The sequence below is a fragment of the Acomys russatus genome, chromosome 16 (assembly GCF_903995435.1).
Source record: "Acomys russatus chromosome 16, mAcoRus1.1, whole genome shotgun sequence".
NCBI lineage: Eukaryota > Metazoa > Chordata > Mammalia > Rodentia > Muridae > Acomys > Acomys russatus.
Genome location: NC_067152.1, coordinates 39,773,096 through 39,797,258, shown reverse-complemented (window position 1 = coordinate 39,797,258; position 24,163 = coordinate 39,773,096). Strand labels below are relative to the sequence as shown.

Here is a 24,163-nt window from a genome sequence, read left to right as displayed (position 1 = left end):
CAGAGACTAAACATCTAGTGCAGAGCATCGCATGTGTGTGCAAACACACCCACTGCCCTCCTCCTCCTCCTCCTCCTCCTCCTCCTCCTCCTCCTCCTCCTCCTCCTCCTCCTCCTCCTCCTTTTCCTCTCAGTGCTGGCTCTGAGTCAGCCCACATCCAAGGAAGGGATTTAATCACACGGGGCTAGGAATGTTATTGTTTTAAAACAAACGAGCGGTGACAGCCTCAAACAGAGGGTTTTTAAAAAGCGCGATTCAAAGGGCTCTTGAAAGCTGCTGGAGACTATAAATGCGCCTTTGAAGTGAGAATGTGCCCATTTGTTAAGCTGAGAGCAGCACTGGCTGCCTCCTGAGGTGGCAAGTCACCCTCCCTGGCAAGCAGGTACCCACTGGCTTCTCTTTACCCAGCCAGAGGTACAGCACCTCAGGAAGGACTAGGCTTTGGTGATCCAAAAGAGGTGCCCTTTCAACTGCTCAGTCTGCCGCTGATAGAGGGTCATGTAGCCCAGGCCGGCCTCACTCATTACCTATTATGTAATCAAGGCTGCCCTTGAACTGCTGATCCTCCTGCCTCCACCTCTTGAGTGCTGGGAGGGAAGGCGTGTGTCACCATGCCTGATTTGTACACTCATAGAGATCAAACCCAGAGCCTCCTGCATGCCAGGCGAGCATGCTACCAATTGACCTGTGTTCCCAGCTTCCTTGATTACTCTTTGGGCAGACCATTCGCACGCAGGACGGCTGTAAAGGAGGCGAAGGGGATGAGCACAAAGAGGCCTTGGGCAGTTCCTGCTCTCCAATCCACCCTCAGGCTTGTTCTCTGGGGCAGAAATTCAAGGAGGAGCCCCTCCCCCAAACTGCAATTTATGCACTCATACAATTGGGTAGATGAGTAGAGTATGAGGTCATAAGGTTTAGGGGTGCTCCATACTGGTCCCCAAGAGCCTATTGTAACTTTTCCTGGTATATAAATCAGTTCTTGAGCCCAAGTGAGACTTGGAAACAAAAGATGAACCAGGCAGTGAATGTCCCATGCTGGTTAGACCTGAGGGTGAGAGAAGAACCAGGACCAGGCACCCTGGGGCCCCGACCTGGTGTGCAGAGGGTCCTAGAACACCCCTTTCCAGCCCCCTGACACTTCGTGCCCTCCCTCCTCTTCCTCTCCTTTGGTCCCTTCCAATTTTAAGCTCTCAGGGGAGCATGAATGGTGACCCAAACCAGCACTGAGGATGTCAGTGCCCATCCCTGCCACAGACCACCCCCAACACACATAGAAACAGATGACCCTGTGCAGAGCATCTGTCCCCAGAGGAAGGCTTGGGCCAGCAAACCTTGTGACAATCATTATTTCATCCAGCCTGTGCCTGCTGTTTCTCTTCTGTATGCACAAATGGAGACACTGAGACTCTGAAGAGTCAGTGTTCGCCCTTGACACACAGCTGGCCAGCCATGGGATGAATACGAGACAGCAGTTGGCAGATGCTTCTAGAGCCCAGCCACTGGCCTGGAGGTCCGGACACCCAGGCTGCCCTGCTGGCAACTTGCTGTGTGCCTCTAAGCCCTTGGGACCCACATGGGATCTACCCCCATATCTGCCCCTAAGTGGTGTGAGGAAGGTCCTGAGTAGGCCTTTTGGGTCTCTCTAGGTTAACTGTAGAGGGTCACTCACTGCTCTCAGTAGCATGCTCCCTCAGGCTGTTGACACCAGGGCCAGGGCAAAAATCTCTGAGTGACCTTGTACTTATCCACTCCTCTAAGCCCTGGCCTAGCTACCATTGGCGAGGTAGCCCAGCTTCCCTGAGGAAGGGAGTGGCCAGCTCTGTGGTGGCTATTTCCTCTGCTGTGTCATTTCCAACATGTTCCAAGATCAGAGTTGACCATGCCCTTTCTAAAACCTACATCATATCCACCTGGAGTCATGAGATCAATATGAGGATCAAATGAACATATGTGGAACCTTCTAGAAAAAACAGAACCTGTGAGGACTAGAACTTCAATGGATGGTCTTACTAGATGTTGACATCTGCCCACAGCCTTACCCCACCCCAAAGGATGCTGATGCAAAGGCAGGCTAGGAGGGCTTCTCACCCTCCTCCACCTCACCAGCCTTCCCCCATCACCCTGGTTCAACCCCAGTCCTCAGTTCTATGCTCTTCCTCACTGGCCAGAGGGCAGAAGGCTTGATTTCTCTCAAATCTGAGGAATGAAGCAACATCGCTCCTTTTGAAGGAGCTTCGAGCTCTCATGCTCTGTGTGGCTGCACAGGCAGGTGCAGTGATTCTGCAAGGAAGTCTGTAGGCTCAATTTTCTTAACCAATATATTTTATTACAACTTGTTAACCGAACGTACGTCACTTATAACCTGACTAACCAAAACCATAGGAAATGAGGATTAAGGAACACAATAACAAAACCGTAAGGATATCAGTTCCGAGGAACAATTCTCCTGGCATAATCAGCAGGATTTCTTCTGCTGGAACCTGGAGTAACCAGAACCCGAAACCTCAGCAGGAGCCAGAGCCCCCAAAGCCTTCCCTCGAGCAGTTCTCTCTAGGAGTGTCTCGAAGTGCAGTGATGAACAGCCAAAACTATCCGAAGTCTCCAAAAGGCCCCACCTCCAGTTCTGGGCTCATTTATATATCTCCTCCCAGAGTCTATTCACGGGATCTTTTCAGCTGGCAACAATCAAGCTCCCTCAGGAGGTGTGGTTGGTCTTCTAATGGATTAACCTCACCTGCTCTCTCAGGACCGTTCCGATCCCACACTTGGCATCATAAAAAAATTAAAAAAATAAAAATAAAAAACCAAAAAAAAACAGGTTTATCTCTCCTTCAGAAGTCCATTGCCTTGGTAGGCAGAATGGGGATGTTGAGGCAGGCAGGATGGCTGGCTGGATGGCTGAGGGCCAGCAGGCTGGTGGTGGAAGGCTCACTGCACAGACTCTGACTCTGAGTTATTTCCAGCTTCAGGGAGGGAGGGAGGGCCCTCCCTCTATCACTTGAAGCTTATCTCACCTCAGTTCTGTGAGGTTTTTTTTTTTTTTTTCTGTTTGTATGTATGTGTGTGGGTTGTGTATGCACGGGTATATGAGCAGGTGTACTCACTCACGCACGAACACGGAGGGTAGAGGAGGACATGGGGTGTCCTGCTGTCACTCCCTGTCTTATCCTCTTCAGACAGGGCCTCTCAATAAGCTGAAGCTATGCTGGCATCCAGCAAGCCCCGGGGGTCCTCTTGTCTCTGTCCTCCACAGTGCTGGAGTTAGTTATAGGTATGTATGACAAAGCCTGGAGGGGTTTGTTTTGTGTGTGTGTGCACACGTGATTGAGATTGGAGCTTGGGTCTTCACACCCACACAACTGAGCCATCTCCCCAGCACTGCAGACTTTATGTTCTCCTCATGGCTGAGCCCCAGTGGACACCCCTTTCTTCTTTCGTGGAGGTTTAAAACCCAGAAGCAAAAAATGAGAAGCAGACAGGATTGCACCCCCCCCCCAGCAAGATGGGAGGGAAAAAAACACTCCGAAGTGATGAAAGTTGGGGAGGCTGGAACAGAGCCAGGAGCTGGCTAGAGAAGAGCCGAGGAAGCAGGCAAGGCTTTGCCTGTTTGGTGAGGAAAATCCATGCTGAACACGAGGCCTGGAGTCAGACTGACCTAAGTTCAGCTCCATGGCCTTGGGCAGGCTACCCAACTGCCCCTGCTCTGTCTGCCCCGGGTGCTCAGTGGGGACCAACACGTGAGGCTGAGCAAGTGCTAACTGATGGCTCTGTAACCTGTATCCTTCCCACAGATGATGTACCACCGTACTTCAAGACGGAGCCGGTGCGCACGCAGGTACATCTGGAGGGGAACCGCCTGGTGCTCACGTGCATGGCTGAGGGCAGCTGGCCTCTGGAGTTCAAGTGGCTGCACAACAACCGGGAGCTGACCAGGTTCTCACTGGAGTACAGGCAAGTCATCCCCTGTCATCTGCCTGGAGCCAGACAAGGAAGGCAGGGGACTTGAGTACAAATATGAGCCACAGTCTCTCATGTAATAATACTCCTGCAAAGCTGGGACTGCCCTGCTCTGGAAGTAGTACGCTACCCTGTTGATGCCTACATGGGATGGCTGAGTGGCAGGCCTGGGTGCTACCCATATGACTAGATGGAACAGAAATTATGTTGAAGATGTAACCAGGGTCTTCCTCACCTGCCCTCTGGAAAGAACCCCGCCATCTCTAGAAAGTTGTAATGGAGGAGGCTACATTCGATGGAATAGGACTTGCAGCAATCAGGGGCTCAGTAGCACAGGAGACACCTCTTCAGGGGATAGTGCATATGGGACATGAAGGGAACTGGTCCTGACTTGGTGACTCTTCCCTTTCCTCTGGCTGAGTGGGGACAAGTTGGAAGTGAGAACAGGGGCTTGGCACAGGTGGCCTTGTCACCTGCAGCAGATCTGAGGGACCTTCCCCCAGACTCTGCTTACTTCCTGGACTTGCAGAGCAGCTGGCCATACTCCCTCCTCCCACCCTTGTCCTGCTGTCTCTGCCTTTCTGATTGGCTCCCAGCCCCTTGCCTGTGATTAATCCCCAAGCCCGATGTGCATAATCGGTTTTGTTGGGGAAACAAGATTGTCCTGCCCTGGGGACTGATACAAATCTGTCACCAGGGAAGGGGATGCAAATGAGAAGAGGGGGACTCACTACCAGAGCATCTGTCCATCCCTTCCATTATGAGTTTGGAGTGACATCCTTTCTTAGTCTGTGACCTTCTGCCGGCTCAGCTGGTGCAGGGTCACCACACTAGGCCAGGGCTGGAGGACCATCATCCCCTCTGTGGGGGTTGGGTGGACAACGCTGGGCCAGGAAGCAAGAGACCTTCTTTCATTGCCAACTATTCTAGATGCAAACCCCACCCCTACAAAGAGGCCAGAGGGACTTCTCCAAGCAGCCTACATGGTGGCTTTTATTTAGGGACCTGGGAGCCATCTCTGTCTACCACCATTATTGGGAACAGTTGGCAATGTGTGACAAGCCCCTACATCCTCTTGAGATGCTTGAAAGGTGTACCAAGAACTTTCCAGGGGCATATTGTGAGTGCTGCTTTGGAAGCAGCCTCCTGCTTTGCTCCCTACCTCCTGGGTCAGAGCCTCTGCGTGGTACCCTGTACCGGCAAGGCACAGGTGGGTGCCGCTCAGCAGCAGGGCTGAGTTCAGATCAAGGATCAGTGTGTGTGTGTGTGTGTGTGTGTGTGTGTGTGTGTGTGTGTGTGTGTGTGTGTGTATACTGGAGGCTAGATAACCTCAGTTGTTCTTTCTTTGGTGCCATCTACTTTGTTTTCTGAGACAGGTGTTGTTGTGTAATAGGGTGGTGGGGGCACCATGGCGGGCCTGTGCCAAGGTGTACCCCCTGAGGGATTACACGCCACACAACAGATCTGATATAAAGGAGGTTTCTTGTGGGAAAGGGGGAGGGGGCCTGGGAAGAGATAGAATGAGTTGGGTGGGTCATGAAAGCAGAGAGAGAAGGGGCAGAGAGGGAGGCATCCATGGCAGAGAGAGAGAGAGAAAGAAAAGAGGGGAGGAAGAACAGAGAGGTCATGATAGCTGGGAGGGCAGGCAGGTGTGGCAGGTGATGACATAAGCCCTGAAGGCACGCTAGTGGGATCGCCTGTGACCTAACGGGTGTCTCAAGGGTCCGGAGCTTACCAATTCAGCAAGTGAGTTTTAGGGATCTGCCTATCTCTCCTTCCCCAGTGCTAGAATTACAAGTACATGCCACCAGATCAGGTTTGGAGAAGGAAAAAGATGAGTCCTGAGCATGAAAGACCAGTCCTCATGTTGGCACAGTGAGTGTTTTGCCAACTAAGCTATCTCCTTCATGACCACAGCACTGTCAAGGATCAGCTTTGCTCAACAACAGCTTGGGCTGCCCTTCCAAATCTTGGCAGTGGCATCATCTATGGAACAGTCAGGATCCAGCTACGGCAGATAGTAGCCAGGCACCATTGCACTGGTCTACAGTCCCAGCCCATGAGAGCCTAAGGGCAAGGCAGGAGACTATTGAGTCCAGGACCACCCTGAGCTACCTAGCAAGTTCTAGGCCAGCCCAGGCTAAAAAGGATGAGATGAAACCCTGTCTCAAAAAACAAAACACACACACACACATGCACACATACACACACATGCACGCACACACACATACACACACATACATACACACACATACACACATATACACACACACACATGCACATGCGCCTGCATGCGCGCGCGCACACAGAGCCAAAGCATCATCAGGCACAGTTATGATGATCATGATCATGGTCAATGAAGAAAGGACTCACATGGGGCGCCATGGTGATGTTTACTCTGGGGTTACGTCACTGGATCCCGCCAACAAAGCCTATGAGTTTCACAGATGTACAAACTGGAGCTTAGAGGGAGGGCTCCCTCACCCAAAGTCAGCTGTGCAAGCTGAACCCCAAAACTTGGGAACGAAACAGCCCAGTGGGTAAAAGCACTTACAAACCTGACCACCTGAGTTAGGTTTCCCAGAACTCATGTCAAGAGCCAGATGTAGTGGTGCACATCTGCAATCCCAGCCTTCTACAGCGAAGTGGGGCATTAAGACAGGAGAATTGGGGGGGCAGGGGTCCCGCTTGCCTGGAGCACATGGTGAAGTGGTAGAAACAGTCAGAGAGAGCCCGCTTCAAAACAAGGCGGGAGGGGAGACCCAGCTCCCAAAAGTTGTCCTCTGACTTCCACGCCTGCCATGCCACGCACATATGCACACGCAGCACTCACGCACAAACATTTTTTAAAAAGATTAGCTGTGAGACTCCGGAGCCGAAAGTCTTTTCCACCCGCCACCCTGCCTCTCAAGGAGAAAGGATCGCTGCAATTGTTCCTTAATGTGTATCCTTAGCAATCTCTCTGCTAACTGTGCTCTGCAAATTCTAGAAAACAAAGCAGTGGGGAGAATGCAAATGTCCCAGTTTATGGCTGCGTTGGGTGGAAGTCATCCAGTAGAAAATAAATGAGCTTCCACTTGGGAAGCTCATCCCTTCGCTTCGTCGCTGCAGGGACGCCGGCTCTCGAGTGCGAAGCCTGGTGGGGTGGTGGGTTCATCAAAAGCTAGCTGTGACTGTGAGTTAGGGCTGTGCTCCTCGGTGTGACCTTAGCACTTGTCATGGTCGGCTTCCAGTGGCATCTCCTGGCCCATGCTGGTTCCATCTAAGGTAGACCTGCAGTAAGCGGGACAGTTTATGGGCCTCAGACACTTCCTGCATGCTCTTTTTTCTTGTATTGGTCCAAACTCTCCCAGCCCTTCCTGGGCCCATCCAAGTGACATTCAGAAAGCCTGATTTTATATATATATTTATATATATATATATATGTGTGTGTGTGTGTGTGTGTGTGTGTTGTGTGTGTGTGTATCCGTATCTCTCTATCTCCTCCCTCTCTCTCTCTCCCTCCCTCCCTTCCTCCTTTCCCCTTCCTCCCTCTCTTCCCCCCATTCTCCCCCTTCTCTCTCCCTCCCCCTTCTCTCTTTCTCCCTCCCTCCCCTCCCCTCCCTCTGTGTCTCCCTGTCCCCCCATCTCTCCCCCCCCCACTCTGTCCTTTATGACTATTACATCCCATGATACCTTGCTTCTATACATTTATATAGGACACTGGGATTGAGGCAAGAGCCTCCACAACCTTGATAACTCCAGGGACCTTGGATCTTAGACCCCAGAGCCTGACATCTCCTGGCCCTCTTTCCTATAGGCCATTCTGCTATTCCTACCTCTAGGTTCAGGCTTCTTTCCCATGTAGTGAGCGACCCTGAGAAGTTCAGGGGTGGCAGGTTATAGCTACCTGATTTTGAGTAGAAGGAATTTCCCTAGAAAGTTGCCGAAAAGGATCTGATTGGGCAAACTCCAACCTATTACAATGAGCAATAATATGCCACCCTATAACCAGCCAGGCCTGTGCCATGTGCCCTATAGCTTAGGAGGCATCACACACACACACACACACACACACACACACACACACACACACACACACACTCCAGCCATGAGGTAGTCAAAGAGGACAAAGATCATTAGCAGGATTGAAGAAAAGAACGATGGGCAGATAGAAGCTGCCTGTTTCCCCTACACCCCACCCCATGCCCAGCGGGGGCGTGGGCTGTAGCAGGTGATTTTTTTCCCTGAGTTTTATGCTTCCAATTTTGAAAATTGTCAAGTCTTAGGAAAATGGTAGGTGTCATGCTATGAACACCTGCACACATCTTAAAATTTACCCATCACTCACAGGTGGCCCTTTCTCTCTCCCCATATGTATGCATATATGCACACTGATTTTGCTCAGTGGTTTAACTAAAGATTGTGGGCTTCACGTAGCTTCACTATTGGGTAATATTTCTCCAGGACAAGCTCTTCTTCTACAGAATTGTGACATGGTGGAGAAGGGACGTGGATACGGCTTTATAGTCTATATGTAGATTTCTCCATCTGCTTCATCCAACAGCCCCTCCCTAGTCCAGTGTCCTTCGTGGCCATTCAGTTTTCACTGGGTGCAGGACATAGTCAAGGACCACACTTGGCATCTCATTCTCTTGAGTCTTTCCCCCTGACTTAACTGGCGTAGATATATGTGCAGTGCCAGCGAGTTTTACCAAATTTCCCCCAGTGTGGAATCTTCAACCTTGATTGTCCTGTACACATTCTCCTTTGGGCAATGTGACCTAGACGTGCTCCAAAGACTTCACACTGGAGGCACCTGCCACTGGGTTGTCCCATCACAGGTGATACTCTTTTGGTTTACATGCGTGCATTCATGTGTGTATGCGTGTTCATGTGGTAGTATCTGGGGGATTCTAGGTGTCTTTCCTCAGGTGCCATCCATCTGTCCCTGGTTCTACATGGAAACAGAAAACTTATATAATCCTCATACCATCATTTACTACATGTCTGTTACAATAGGTATGGGGTTTGACTTGTAGAATCTCGTGGACCCCACTAGGGTGACCATCACTGTGCACCACTCTGAGGAGACAATGGAACCAGGGAGGCTAATGCTGCCCACGGTCATTGAGGCAGTAGTGGCATTAGCCCACTAGAGCTGGGCCGGGACCTGCTCGCCACCGTGACCAGACTAGCCATATAATAGCAATCACGAAGTCAGCCATGGGCCACAGCTGTGACAGCCATTGCATCAGCTATAATAAGGCTGGTTATACAGTGACACGGTGACCATCATAACATCCCAGCATGGAAGGTGCCTGTGCTGATGTTGTGTCCCAAGCCCATAGCACTGCTGGTCGCACAAAAGTCTTGTCCTTGTAACTCTGAGCAGAGCATGCCAGATGATATTAGATATCCATTCGATACATACATTCATTGAAATATTTGTGCTTTGTCCTCAATGTTTCTGTCTGTCTGTCATGGTTTATGACAACCAGTAGTAATCCTGAGAGCCTGGATTTGGCAGGTGCAGCCCCCTCAAGCCGTATCATTCATTCAGGGTCAAACACTTTTTTGTGGGTTGGCTCAGAAACAACAAAACAAACAAACAAAAACAAAAAACAAGGTCACAAAGCCAGTCAGGGAGATCCAGCCAGCCTACCAGGAAGTCTCCACCCACTATTTGTTTTTTTTAACCTTCCTACCTGAATACTCATTCAGGATCATAGGATGCAATATAGACACATGGCCACTGACGCCTCTCTGATGACTGTTCTGTGATGGGGGCTTCTAGTCTTTTACAAACTCAGTGTGTAGGGTGATAATGTCCAATTTTCAGACAGAGAAATGGCTAAACTTACTCCACAAGTTGAGAGGAAAATATGATTAGAAGTTCTGCCAAAAACTCTCACCCTGGATTCAAAGAAAGGAGTTTACTTTCATGGCCAACCTCAGAAAACCTTTGTTCTTGGAGGAATTTGTGACCAAATTATACCAGTATGGAGAGAGAGAGAGAGAGAGAGAGAGAGAGAGAGAGAGAGAGAGAGAGACAGGCAGGCAGGCAGGCAGGCAGGCAGGCAGACAGACTTATGCCAAGGCAGTCCTCTGCATCTAAGTACTGATGCATTCTTTAATGTCCAGGATGTGTTCTGAGAAATGCATGCCTGACAATTCTGTCATTATGAGCACGTGAAAGGGTGAACTTACACAAGTATCAATAGCAAAGTCAGCCAGTTGACGTGACCTTATGACTCAATCCAGACACATGATGAACACTAGATGGATGAGGCCACTGCCGGCATAATGAGGCACACCAATTTACCACACCTTGGTTTTTATTAGTAGACAGAGTACACGAGAAAATAGGATAAAAAGTATCATGTAGAAAATATATAGCCCAGTCCTGTAGTCCCTTATCACTTAGCATGCTCTGTTCATAGTTACAAGGACAAGACTTTTGTGCGACCAGCAGTGCTATGGGCTTGGGACACAACATCAGCACAGGCACCACGTGCCGCCTTCCATGCTGGGATGTTATGATGGTCACCGTGTCACTGTATAACCTGCCTTATTATAGCTGATGCAATGGCTGTCACAGCTGTGGCCCATGGCTGACTTCGTGATTGCTATTATATGGCTAGTCTGGTCACGGTGGCGAGCAGGTCCCGGCCCAGCTCTAGTGGGCTAATGCCACTACTGCCTCAATGACCGTGGGCAGCATTAGCCTCCCTGGTTCCATTGTCTCCTCAGAGTGGTGCACAGTAATGCTCACCCTAGTGGGGTCCATGAGATTCTAAAAGTCAAATCCCATACCCATTTGTAACGGACATGTGATAAATTGTGCTGTAAGGATTACATACTATATAATAATATATAGTATATAAAAAATAAAAATAAAAATAAAATAAAAATAAAAATAAAAAAATAAAAAAATATATATAGTATAATATATATGTCTCCATATAGAACCAAGGACGAATCTGATAACCAAACTGACAAAATCGGGATTCAGATGGACCTGCCTCCTCTTTCAACACCTGGTGCTCTGCACACCTGTTCCGCCCTCACTGCCATGGCCCATGGGCTTTTTTTTTTTTTTTTTTTTTTTTAAAGAACTCCACAGTGGCAACTGCTGACATGAGTCCTTGTTGGTGACACACCTTTGTTCATTTTGAACCCACCCTTGACTTCTGATTCAAGAGATAGCATCCAAATGGAAGGGTGGCCCGAGTCAAATCTAAGAAAGAGGTCGAGTATCTCACACGTGTGAAGAGCTGCCAGGGAGACCCTCCCAGGGCTCACGGCTCTACTACTCACCCCTCCCCCTCTAACAGATGCCCACCAGTTTTACAAAATGGTGGCTTGGTGGTGACAACGCTGGGTGGGACAAGGGGGAGACAAGATAGTCTTCTAGATCAAAATGGTCTAGTGTGTCTGGGAATGTGTACAAGGAGGGCTCTCTTCAGTTGAGGGCAAGTTTTCAGCTATGGGCCTGTCTGTAGGGGGTCTCGGCACTCCGCAGCCTGTGTCCAGTGATGACAAGGCCATTATGCAGATTTTTCTTTGTCGCAGTGGCGATATCTACCCCGCATAATTACTTTCACACTTAAATAAAAAGAAAAGAATTTTATGAGACTGATACCCAGTGTATACATGTGCGGATCCCCACATATAGGTGGCCAGCCATGCACATGGCCAGGGAAGAGCTGCTGTCTAGCAAAGCTGGCAACGCCAGCCAGAAACCTCACAGGGAGCATCTCATAGCAACCATGTGAGTTGAGTGGCATCACTCTTAGGCACTCGTTCTGCAAACATGGAGCCCAGAACTCAGAATGGGGTGAGAGAATGGGTGTACGGAGAGCTGGTGCAGACCGAGGCACCCACGTGCATTGTCTTTCCTGTGCAGACCCTCAGAGGCTTCCTGACCAGACCTCTTTGTCCCCTGCCCCATCATTTGCTTCCTTTCTACTCCAGTGTGGTAAAACAAAGCAAAACAAAACAAAAAAAAAAACCAAAGACCTTGTCTAAGGGGGTCAGGACCATCAAAGCTGGTGTTCCCTGTGGAGAAGAGTCATCTTGGAGGAAGTACCAGGGGAGCTGGGCCTCTGGCTACCCCTACAGCCCCTACTAATGTCCCTGGGGAGGGAGCGGTGAAATCGAGAAGCTCGGAGGTAGCCTCAGGGTGTGGGAAAAAACCCACATGTGCCCTCCCTGTGAGAGGCACAAGGCGGGGGATGTGCCCACACAGACAGCAGATAGAGCCTTTGAACCTCTTCAGAGAAAAAGATGGCAAGCCTGGCAGGCCAGGCGACCGTGTCCCTCCCTCCTCCACCAGCCCTGTCTAGCCTCTTCTTAGAAGTGGGAGCCACTGACAGAGGCAGCAGCAGAGAAGAGAAGCCAGCAGCCTTCCCAGAAGGCATCTGCACTCCTAGCAGGGTAGGTGGCTGGAACCAGTAAAACCTTTGTTGGTAACAACTCTCAGCCACTGACTGTTCCTGCCTTACAACTAGGAATTGCCAGCAGCTGCCCCAGGATTACACAACAGTATTTGAACAGTTTCTCTGATAATCTTTTGGACCACAAACCTCCTTTGTTCCCCCTGTTCCATGCTGCCCTTGCAGGGGTCTGGAGTAGGGAGGAGGTCTCTTTCCCCAAAATAAGGCCACTTGCAAATCCCATCCTTTCGAGTATAGTCCCTGCCAGCCATGTAGATTTACACTGCAGAAGACATATACTCCCAAGAACACTCAGCCAGCATTAACCCCAAGCCCAGCCCTGCTCTAAGCACCTCATGTCTGTCTGTTAACTCTCGTTGATGAACACTCCAAACCAAATGGTTGATTGCTTGCTGCCTGCCTGGCCTCGAGACTCTCTAAGGTTCCTCTTCTCCAGCCCCTCTTACTTGTTCAGATGTGGGCATTATAGTCATCAGACAGTTGTTTGGGGGGCAGGGAAGGGAAGGAGTCAGTAGGAGGAGCCAACTTTGGGACAGCTCCAAGAATACGCAGCCCTTGACCTGAGCAGGGGAGAGCTAACACAGGCCTTATAAGGGCGATACTCCTACCAGGAGGTGGTGACATCGCTGACCAGGAAGGCCCATGCAATCAGACATTGATGCTTGTCACATAGTGTGACCATAACAGATCCTTGCCTCGTAAGGATAGAAGTAAATAATGATGCCATTATTGACAGGGACCAGACATTAAAAAAAAAAAAAAAAAAAAAAAAAAAAAAAGTACCAGAAGTTTCCATGAGGAACACCAGACCCAGAGGGTGATCCAGGCCCAGAGGAAGCAGCAGAAATATCTAAAGAAACAACAATGGGGATACATATATTAAAGCTATAGAGGAGGAAAGGTCAGCTTAACACCCGCCCTCTGTTCACCCCTCCTTCACTCCTCTGCTCCCTGGCAAACCCCATCTCAGCTTCTAAGATCTAACACAGTACTAACAGTGGGGAGGGGGTCCCAGGCATGCCCCCCATGCCCTCACCATACACCCTTGAGGCAGTGATTTCTCCCCAGCGTCCACTGCCAAGTCTATAAAACGAGAACAAATGAGAAACTAGCAGCTACCTCCCCCCACACACACACCCCAGCGTGGTCCTAGAAGTCAAAATCTAGCACGCAAATGAGCCTCTGAGTACTGATGACACTTAAGTAGAAAGGGAGGTCTGAGGGGCACCAAAAAATAATACTGACCCTCACAAGGGACAGGCAACCCTGTCTCCTTTGCGTCCATGGCCTCCATCACTCTGTCCCAGGAAATCAGAGCTTCTCCTTCCCTGAGGCCTGCTCTCTTCTGCCTCCTCCAGCCTCCTGGAGATTCACTCCAACCTGGCCATCACTTTGGGCATCTGAAAACTGAAGGCCAAGGCCGGCGTAAGCCGGCTGAAGTGCAGGGATCCGCTATGATGGACGTAAACTGAATTTTAATAGAGATGTGGGTGGCATGAAGCCAGCGTACTGGGGCAGAGGCAAGGCAGTAATTAGAAGTTAACGAGTTTAGAAATGTCGTAATCCATAGGGAGAGTGTGAAGGTGGGCTGGGAGGAGGAAGAGGCCCAGCCTGGTGTCCTTCCCCTGACCCAGAGGTGGACTCCTTCCATGAGGGAGGAAGGCTGTAGGGAGCCCTGGGTGCAATCACAGGCTCACCTCCTGCCAGTGGGTACCATATAGTTTGAAGGGCCCTCGGGGCCCAGTCTTGTTCTGTCTGGAAGGAAGGACAGCCTTCCCCACCCTGGGCATTCCTGGTACTAAGAGAGGAAAGTTCTTTGTTGTAGGGGCATCTGAGCATGGTAAGATATAGGCTACATCCCTCGTCTCTACCAGTTAGATGCCAGGTACCACCCTCTGCAAATGTAATGCCCCTCCCAAAAAATAGTCCCCATGCACTACTTATATGCCCAGAGGCACAGCACCCTGTCTTAGGGACCTATATCCAACAAGGCTCTGATGCACCCAAGTTTCTCTCAACTGGAGCCAGAGCTTCCATTCCTAATCCCGAGATCAACATGGCCAGATTGGGGTGGGGAGCAGAGACAGCTGGCGACCCAGTGGTTCCTCTTGGAGGCTTCTTTGGTCCAGCCCTCTTCTTCACACAATAATCCAGTAGGCCGCTCCTCCTGTCTAGTTAGTGTTTTTGGTTTGGTTGGTTGGTTTTTGGTTGGGGGGGGGGGGTCTTCTTGTTGTTGTTGTTTTGTTTTGTTTTTGTCAACTTGGCACAGCTGGTCACTGGAGAAAAGGAAACCTCAGTTGAGAAAGGGTGGTTGTTGTTGTGGTTGTTGTTGTTGTTTTCAATTAATGATTGATGTGGAGGGACCCAGCCCACTGTGGGTGGTGCCACCCATATGGTACTGAGTTGTATAAGGAAGCAGGCTGAGCAAGCCATTGGAGCAAATCAGTAAAGAGGACCCCTCCATGGCCTCTACTTCAGTTCCTGCCTCCAGGTTCCTGCCTAAGTTCCTGCCATGGTGTCCCTCAGTGATGAACTGTAGCCTGTAAGACAAATAAACCCTTTCCTCCCCAAGTTGTTTTTGGTCATGTGTTTTATCACAGTGATAGAAAGCAAGCTAGAACATAGCCACTCTGCTTTTTTTTTTTTTTTTAATCAAAATATAACTTCTTCATTTTCTCCCTTCCTTTTCTTTCCATGTTCCCTCACTCCTTCTCAAATTGATGGCCTCTTTTTCTTTGGCTACATAACATAAATATGTAAATATCACATGCCAAGTCCATGTAGTTCTGCTTCTGTGACTATGGCTTCAGAACTGATCACTTAGCATAGATAACTATACTAAGAGGCTCATCCCTCTTTCAGTAGCCGTTAGATGCCTGTAAACCTTTGTCTAAGGGTAGGGCCCTGTGGGACTTCTACCTTCCATGTTAGTGTATGTAGCAGTGGCATAGAAGACATGCTACCATGTCCTTTACTGATACCCCAGTCCCTTGGCCACAGACAAGAAAGGTTACCATAACCCTCACTTTGTGCCTATAGGAATGAAGGCTCAGAGAGGCCCACTCATCTATGAGCTAGACTCTAACCTTAGCTCTCTGACATAGAAACACCCCCCTCTGGTCCTCTCCAGGCAGCCCTGCCAAATGCATTGGTGGGGAGGGTCAGGACACTGTTTTGAGTGTCCATGGGCTGTGGCTGTGGATCCAGGTTACCTGTGTCACCCCCTGACCCAGTCCTCAGAGATGCCCAGAAATGTCTTCCTGCACAGCCTGAACTCCAGCCTAATTCACTCCCTGGGGAGGAGCCCCCATGTGCTTCTGTATAGGTTCCACCTAGACCTACCTAGGGGTGTAGGCCTGGCTTCAGCTTCCTCTGAGAGTGGCAGGAAGAGCCAGAGGAGAGGCAAATGGGATGGGGGGGGGGGGCAACAGAGATGGTCTCAAAGGGACAGGCCTGGCCGTGGGTGGCAAGAGGCACAGCTGGCTCCTTGTGCCTCCTGTGGACGTTGCAATAATTATGTCAATTAAAACTAATAAGTTCAGAGTGTAAGTGGAAAGGCAGAAAAAGCAGGCAAAGTCTCAAAAACCTTGGCTGGCTGAGTTTCCATGGCAACCTGTTTCCTCACACTCTCCTTTAATAGGCTCTGATTTGAGAGGAAGTGAGGCCTCCATTCCCCCATTCCCAAGGAAACTGGGTTTAGATAGGGGTGTCATCCACTGTACCTGAGCCCAGGGAAGGACATGCAGAGGGTGGGGAGAGTGGCTGCCGAGGACCTTGAGAGCATCCCACAGACACAGAAGGCCTTGTTTGGCATCTAGGCCAAGCTGTTGGTCTCACAGCTGGCTCATCATGGCTCTGAGCAGAAATAATTTCCTAGAGGTAAGGTGAGAATAGATGTCAGAGTTGGAATTGGAACCCAGGTCACCCAAGAGTCCCCCTGGGCCTAGGGGACTAGGCAGCATTCTGTCAGATAGATAAAAGCATGTCAGGAGATGGCTTGAGAGATGGCTTGATTTGGTATCATCTCGTCGTTGGCCTGGGAACCTGAGATGTGGTAGTGTTCACTGCGTTGTGGGTATGGCCCCTGATATGGTGTGCACTATACTGAAGATAAGCCCCTGAATCGGAGGTTCCATTCCGCTAAATTTTGTTAGCATCTCCATGTAGTCACAGGTACACAGCTGAGATCATCGACCAGAGAGTGGTAGGCCAGGCAGGACATGTCTAGGAAGGCCTGGACTCCCACTGAGGCTGGGGCAGGCAAGGAGGGGCTGTGGTCTTCATCCTGTGTCCCTCTGTGTCCCTGCCTGTTTAACCACAGTTCCAGTACCCTTTCGTTTCTGTTCTCACTTGTCACTCACAGAGCAGCATGAGAAGCCATGACACATTTATTAATGCAGAGACATGGCATACGTGAATATGGGAAGCAGACACAGGGGGACTGCCGCAATGTCCAGGCTGGCCTGGGCTACATAGTAAGATCATGTGTCCACAACAAACAAGCAAACAAACAAACCAACAAACTGAAGGAGCAGGAGGAGCTCAGGACAGGAACCATGGAATCATCCGGAATGATGCACGTGCCTAGCCACATCTCCTCTCTCCCGTCTTTGTCCTCTTTCCCATAGATTAACCAATAGATCGCCCATGGACGGTCCCTGTAGCCTGGGGACCAGTGACTGACCCTCTAGACTCCTCAGAGGAGGAAGCAAATGAGGATCATGCAAATGAGGGGTTGGCTGCTGCCCTGTGGAAGAAAGGCTCCCGAAAAGTCTCTGATGAGCTCAGGCTCATGATGAGCAAGGTCCATGGGGAAGCAGAGAGAAGTGGGCTCCACCGGGGCCCATATGCTTCTGACCTGGGACCTTTCAAGGCGTGCAAATGAGATGATCATTGATTCTTCCCACACAGCTGGGCTAGAGAGCACAGCTGTCCTGAGAGGTTTCTCCCTCCCACACTTCTCAAGGCTTTCCTGCGCGACCCCCCCCCCCACCTCTGGCTCTCAGCCAGGACACAAAAATTAATCAAATCTCTCTCCACTGTGCTCTAGGTCCATGCAGACTGGTGACCAGGACAAATGCCTAAGGAGTTGGCTGTGGTGCTGCTTCCTGGGGCTGTCTTCTTGCCTGACCCCGCCTCACCACAGTCATTCCTTCAGAGCTGACCCTTAGAAATCCCTCTTGGGATTTCTCTGTTGTCCTTCCCCCACCAAGGCCCACTTTTCTGTGGCTCTGAACTTCAATGCCAATCCCTTCCTTAGGGTTTCCCAAGACTCAAATATAGGAACCAGGAAAGGCCATCCCCTGAAAGAGCCTGGGCACAGGCCAATCCAAGACCTGTAGTCACCAGGGTACCTTAGACCCCCCGGAGAATAAGAGCCGTGCCCAGCTTAGCCCTGAACATGACCTCTAGCCAGGGACCAAGTGCTGCTTCCAAAGCCACCCTCAAATTTTGGTGGCTTAAACAAACTACCATTCATCCTCCATCATTTGTCTGCCAGCCCTTGACCGTATTTGCCGATAGTCCACTTAGGCTAACTCCTGGGGGCGGCCGGGGCCGGGACCCTCTCCGCATGTGGCCTATCCTTCCTGACACGAAAGACTCTGAGTCAGATGGAAGACTCAGGCTCATGGTCTGAGAGGCCCATGTAGAAGCTGCAAGACCATTGAGATCTATCTGTCACACTCTGGGTGGGGTGGGGGGGGGGGAGGCTACAAGGCCAGCCCAGATTTGGGGAGATAGACTCTACATCCTGGGAAAACGGCAGAAAACTATCAGGCTTGCATTGAGTCTCCAAGCCTGTATTCATGCTTGGCCAGTGTCCAGTGGCTTCACAGTCACCTTTTCCAGATGGTGGCTCCCAGGCAGGTCCCCCTTGAGCCTAATTAACACAGTTCTAGTCTACTTCACCCAGAAGTTGCCTCTGAAGTCACCTGCAAGGGTGACTTTGGAAAGTCCAGAGGGGGAATGCATTGGGGCAGGTGGGTTGGGGGAAGAGCAGGGGGACAGAGGTAATAAGGCTGGTTCTGAATTCTGCTCTGAGCATCCTCTCAGGGCACAGCCATCGCAGACAAACACCTGGTACCCATGGAGCGTTAGCACAGGCTCTATCCCCAGGGTTTACCTGGCTGAGTGAGTCTCAAACCTGTATCAGGACCACAAGGAGGACCTTGTTCGGGCTTGTTCCTTCCTGCCAAGACAGAGTGAGCAAGAGCAGCCCCAGTAACAGTGGTGCTAAGTCAGTCAGTGTGTGTGTGTGTGTGTGTGTGTATGCCTGATGGCGGCCTCTAAGCACACTGCCTTTGTTGGCACACTTAGTCCTCATGGCATCACTTAAGGCAGGAGCTATGGCACGGTCTGCCACCTGTTTGCTGTTACACTCTGAGGCACACTCCTTGGTTTTCTTCATCTTCTCCATCGGCCAAACAGGGGTGCAGTCCTGACATAGGGCGATTAGTAAGGTGGAGAGAGGAAGATGGGAAAGATTCATTCCTATGACCTGCCTTGGGGAGGGAGCCAGCACTGTGGATAAAGTTTACATATGTACTGTATAGTTCAGTGATGTAGCCAGAGAGCCAAGACAGTGGAGCGAGAAACACAGCAATACCTTGCCACAGGGAGGGTGGCTAGCCTTGAGTCTGGTCTGCCTGGGTCAGGAGACTCAATCATGCAGGTGCCCGGGCTGTGGAGAGTAAGCACTACAGGATTCCAGGGAGGCTTCCCACACCCCCCTGGCAGGCAAGTTGCATGGAGTTTCTGGAGCCCCTTACCTCAGCCTTCAGCGTTCATTCATCCCCCAGACATCTGGCCTGGGGAAATCAGGAGCCTGAGGCAGACCAGGGAGCAAAGCAGGGCTGGGTAGAAAGCTCAAGCCAGCTGGGCAGAGCAGGGCAGGGTTTGTTGTATCACAGTTCACCCATGTCCACCCAGTACCCACCTCAGTGGTCACTCACTGTAGCCGTAGCACACTCACCCCCCCACACACATGATGCTCAGTGGCACTTGAAGGGTCTACTGCAAGGTCATCCCTGCCCACAGATACACAAGTCCTTGTTCTCTTAAGGTCTCAGGGATCCAGAGATGCTGTGGGGGTTGGAGGGGGTTAATATTTAACAGCATTCCTTCTGCCTCTAGAGACTGCCCCCTCCTCTGTGATCTTGGTAACTGGCTGTGGGAACAAAGGGGCCAAAGGTGTAGCTGGGCATCAGTACGACTAGAAACCGTGACAGCAACAGAACAGTACCCATCTAATTACAGGGATGATGGCATCGCTGTGGTTGCTGCCATTGTTACTGTTAATACTCCGAGCCCCACACAGCATCTGGCCATGGAGCGTTCCAGGGAGGGTAGAATGAGTCACAGCAATGATGAGCTACACAGAAAAGTATATTTCCTGGCTCCTGACTCAGTTTCTGGGACCCAGATAAGCAGTTGGCAGCCAGTTCTGCTGTGATGTAAGTTACACATTCGCAAATATCTCTGTGCCATGCAAAGTCATGCAAAACTCTGCAAAGCCTGTGGGGGTGGGGTGGAGGGGGGCAGGGGGGAACATGGAGCTCTGAATATTCACTGGTGACACACACAGAAAAGGAGAGGTGTCTGATAAGGATGGCCACGTGACTTCGCAAGGGTTCACTGGTTAAGAAAAGCGGGAATACTACGGCAGAGGCAATGCTTTGTTGGCAGGTCTGGAAGTGGGTTTGGTAAGTGGGCGTCAGAAGGAATGCGGCTGGTGAGCTATTGTTCAGTGTGGTTGCAGAAGAGCCATCTAAAACCAAAATGAATGTTGTAACTCATGTGTGGGTGGGTAACTCCTTCAGGGAACTGAGGACCCTAGAGGTTTGAGTATTTGCTGTGTAAGTGGTTCAGATAGGTCCAGATTTCTCCATGTGCCTGTCATTTCTCGTAGACAAAACCATGCATGGGAGGCATTTCTCACTTGAGAATCCCTCTTGTAGTGGCCCCACCCTACCCTGAGGATCTATAGGCTATAATAGTCTCTGGGAGAAGGATGTAGCCCACATTCTGGCAAACAATCCCTTGCACATGCTTCTGAAAGAAGCCATGATAAAATTCACAGAAATATACATACACACATACACATATACAAATAAAATTATAAAATAAAATCTTAAATTATTAAAACTTCATAAAAAAATTATTGCACAAATAAAAATGTCATAATGTGTGCTAATTTTATACCCTGACCAAAAAAGAAAAGAAGCAACACAGCAGAGAAGTTTATTCGGCTTGTAATTCCCAGTTACAGTTCCTCAGTGCAGGGAAATCAAGATAGACACACCAGAAAGCCAGTCACATCGCACCCAAGAGCAGAGAGAGAATAGATACACACATACTTGCCTGTTTGCTCTGATGGAGTTCTCCACTGTTACACAGTTCGGGACCCCCTGCCTGGGGAATGGTGCCGCCCACAGTGGGCTGGGTCTCCCCCATATCCATTAACTTAGTTAAGACAATCTTTCATTGAGACTCTCTTCCCTACTGATTCTAGGTTATGTCAAGTTGGCGATTAAAGCTACACATTGCATAATGAAGCCCATTATTATGTATAATTATTAATAATATATGCCAGTAAATAGCTTTTAAAAACCACGCATATGTATGCGTTTCTAAAATGCACAGGTACTGAATAGCATTTTTCAGTCTTTCTGAAGAATTAGATGAATGTGAATTTTCAAAGCAAGCCTTCCTTCTGGCCAATCATCCTCCATTGGTATTTCTCATGAGGCAGCTGCCCTGATTTTTGTCCCTTTTTTTTTTTTTTTAAGATGGAGTACCTAAGGTTTGAGAAGGTTCAGTCCTTTGTCTAAGGGCACATGCTCCATAGACGATGGAGCAGCTGAAACCGGAGCAAGGGTCAGTTGAGGTCATAGCATGGGCTCTTTACCGTCGGTTCTTTGGGACCCCATTGGTGTCATCTCCCAAATGAGGGAAGTGAGGACAGATGAGGCCGTATCCTGCTGCCCCTTGCCGTCTTCGGGGCCTCTTCTGCTCTGAGCCTTACTTCTGAACCCCTGAGGCCCCTCTCTCCAGCCACACTTCAGTCCCACCCCCACACCCATCACAGCCAGTCCAAGGTGGTCGACAAGGCTTCATTTGCCTCGCCTGTGGCGGCCAGGCTGCACCGCACTTCAACTGACTGAAGGAAGGCTTCCTCCTCTTGGCCGCTGCCTTTGTTTGGAGACCTGTCCAGCCTCAGCCATCATTCCCAGTGGCTTCCAATGTCCTCCATCCTACCCCTCATCCCTTCCCCAGGAATCTGAAGCCATAGTGCAGGCTTCTTCCCACTTCCTGGCACAAGACTTCAGATCCCACCTCCTCTGTCAGGAGATGGCTCCATCCCTCACTACGTTTCAGTCCACCGGAGTTTAAGCCTATTTAAGGATCGCAAAGCTCCTCTGTGGCCCTCATTCTACCCACAAGCCCTTTCTACTTCCTGTGCTCCTCATTCTTCTCTTCAGTCCATGTCCTGGCTACTTTTATGTCAACCTGACACAAGCTAGAGGCATTTGGGAAGAGGGACGCTCAAGTGAGAAATGCCTCCCTAAGAGTTGCTTGAAGGCAGATCTATAGGGCATTTGCTTAACTGGTGATTGATGTGGGAGGGGCCCCTGGGGTGCATAAGACAGCAGGCTGAGCATGCCATGGAAGGCAAACCAGTAGGCAGTGTTCCTTCATAGCCTCTGTATCAGTTCCTGCCCTAAGTGCCTGCCCTGGCTTCCCTCAGTGATGAACCTATAAGCGTAGGATAAAGTAAACCCTTCCCTCCCCCCACATTGCTTTTGGTTACAGAGTTTTATCACATCAATAGAAACCATAAGACAGCTCAGGATATGGTACCCTACTTACTCAGTCAATCCTCAACCTGCTGTGCACCCACATACAACTGCCACACCACCAACAAGGGGTGGCAGAGTCCTTGTGCCAAGTCAAAGACACCTGGCCACCATCCTCAACCTCTGGCATCGTCACATGAGGAACCCCATCTCCTCTCCTCTCTACCTGCTGAGCATGGGTTCTGAGACCGTACTGGCCCACACCAGGCTAGGCAGACCCTTTCTGGGAAAAGATCTTGAGAGGATCCATCTGGGATCCTCTGGGAGGCGCATGCTTTTATCCATTGTGGCACAAGAGCAGCCACGGATGATGCTGATGGTATTGGGTACTGGTGAAACTGTACTTATGGGTCCCCGAGGCTTGAATTGCATGTCATTTTCACCTATCACACAATTGTCTTCTTTGGGTTGTCTTACTTTGGGTTAGAGACTATTCTTAGCATGCTATTGTAGAGTTGATGTGCTGTGGTTTGCCTGCCTGCTGTATACCCAGCTGAACACCCTCCCTGGATTCTTTTGTCTTGAGGGAAAACCCAAACTTCTTAGCCCAGAAGAGCCTAGCCTGTTTCCTACCTACCTTTGTCTCTCGTCAAAGCCATGTTGGATGGCTCGCTGTCCTGGATCTGGCTCTCTGACATCCATTTGTCATGCTTGGACCCCCTCATCCTTCCTCATCTCCTCTCCCCTTTCCCTCTGACAACACCCCCTTTCCGGGGCCTTTCCTTCAGCTGCTCCCAGCTCCCTGCTCCTCACTCCATGTTGAACCCTCCCACCACCCAACCCCTAAAGTCTACCCACTCTAATCTTTCAGCAAACACAAAGCCAGAGCCTCAGTCAAGGGACCCCTTGTTATAGATTGAATTGCGTCCCATTTTCTCCCAAAATGTATGATGAACCTTCAACCCCTGGCACCTCCGAAGGAGGCTTCCTTTGGAAGTAAGATCATTGCAAATGTAGTCGGCGCAGAGAAGGCCACACTGGAGTTAGTGAGGTGACCAGCACAATGACATATTGACAAGAGGGATCTAACAAAAGTACAGGAAGAAGCCATATGAAGATGACGTACCACTTAAAAAGCTGTAGCCGTGCTCGCTTCGGCAGCACATATATTAAAATTGGAATGATACAGAGAAGATTAGCATGGCCCCTGCGCAAGGATGACACGCAAATTCGTGAAGCGTTCCATATTTTTTATACCCAGAAGATGCTCCAGCACACAACAAGAAAATTTGCTCAACCATGTTCATAGCAGCCTTATTCATAATAGCCAGAACATGGAAACAGCCTAAGTGTCCCTCAGTAGAAGAGTGGATAAAGAAACTGTGGTACATATACACTATGGAATACTACTCAGCTATTAAAAACAAGGAATTCCCGAAATTTGTGGATAAATGGATTGAGCTAGAAATGATCATAATGAGTGAGTTAACCCAGAAGCAGAAAGAATCAAATGGTATAGACTCACTTATATCTGCATACTACCCCAAGGGGCATGTCCCACGAAAGCCTTCACTTACCAGGAAACTGGGACAGAGGGGAAGGCATCCTATTGGGACTCTAAATGAGAGACGCATGGGAGAACAGCAAAATAAAAGGATACAGAGGGTCCTAGAAATCTACAAGTAGAACAATATGATAGGCAGATTTGGGCCCAGGGGTCCCGCTCAAACTAAGGCACCAGCCAAGGACAATACAGGAGGTAAACTTTAAACCCCTTCCCAGATCTAGCCAATGGTCAGAATATTCTCCACAGTTGAGTGGAGAGTGTGATACGACTTTCTCACGTACTCTGGTGCCTCACATTTGACCATGTCCCCTGGAGGGGGAGACCTGGTGGCACTCAGAGGAAGGACAGCAAGTAGCCAAGAAGAGACTTGATACCCTATGAGAATATACAGGGGGACGTAATGC

General features: G+C 50.0%; 1 protein-coding gene and 1 non-coding gene across 2 annotated transcripts in view; both read left to right on the top strand.

The window, feature by feature from the left end:
- Positions 1–13,799, top strand: part of LOC127200816 (protein sidekick-2-like) — a 133,773-nt gene extending 119,974 nt beyond the window's left edge. Inside the window, exons 2-3 of the mRNA XM_051159283.1 lie at positions 3,792–3,951; positions 13,754–13,799. Of these exons, the coding sequence (XP_051015240.1) occupies positions 3,792–3,951; positions 13,754–13,799 (206 nt within the window). The remainder of the gene's footprint in view (positions 1–3,791; positions 3,952–13,753) is intronic.
- Positions 13,800–23,337: 9,538 nt separating this feature from the next.
- LOC127200930 (U6 spliceosomal RNA) lies at positions 23,338–23,444 on the top strand. Its single transcript, XR_007832146.1, has one exon. It is a non-coding gene; the product is annotated as a U6 spliceosomal RNA (small nuclear RNA).
- Positions 23,445–24,163: the final 719 nt, after the last annotated feature.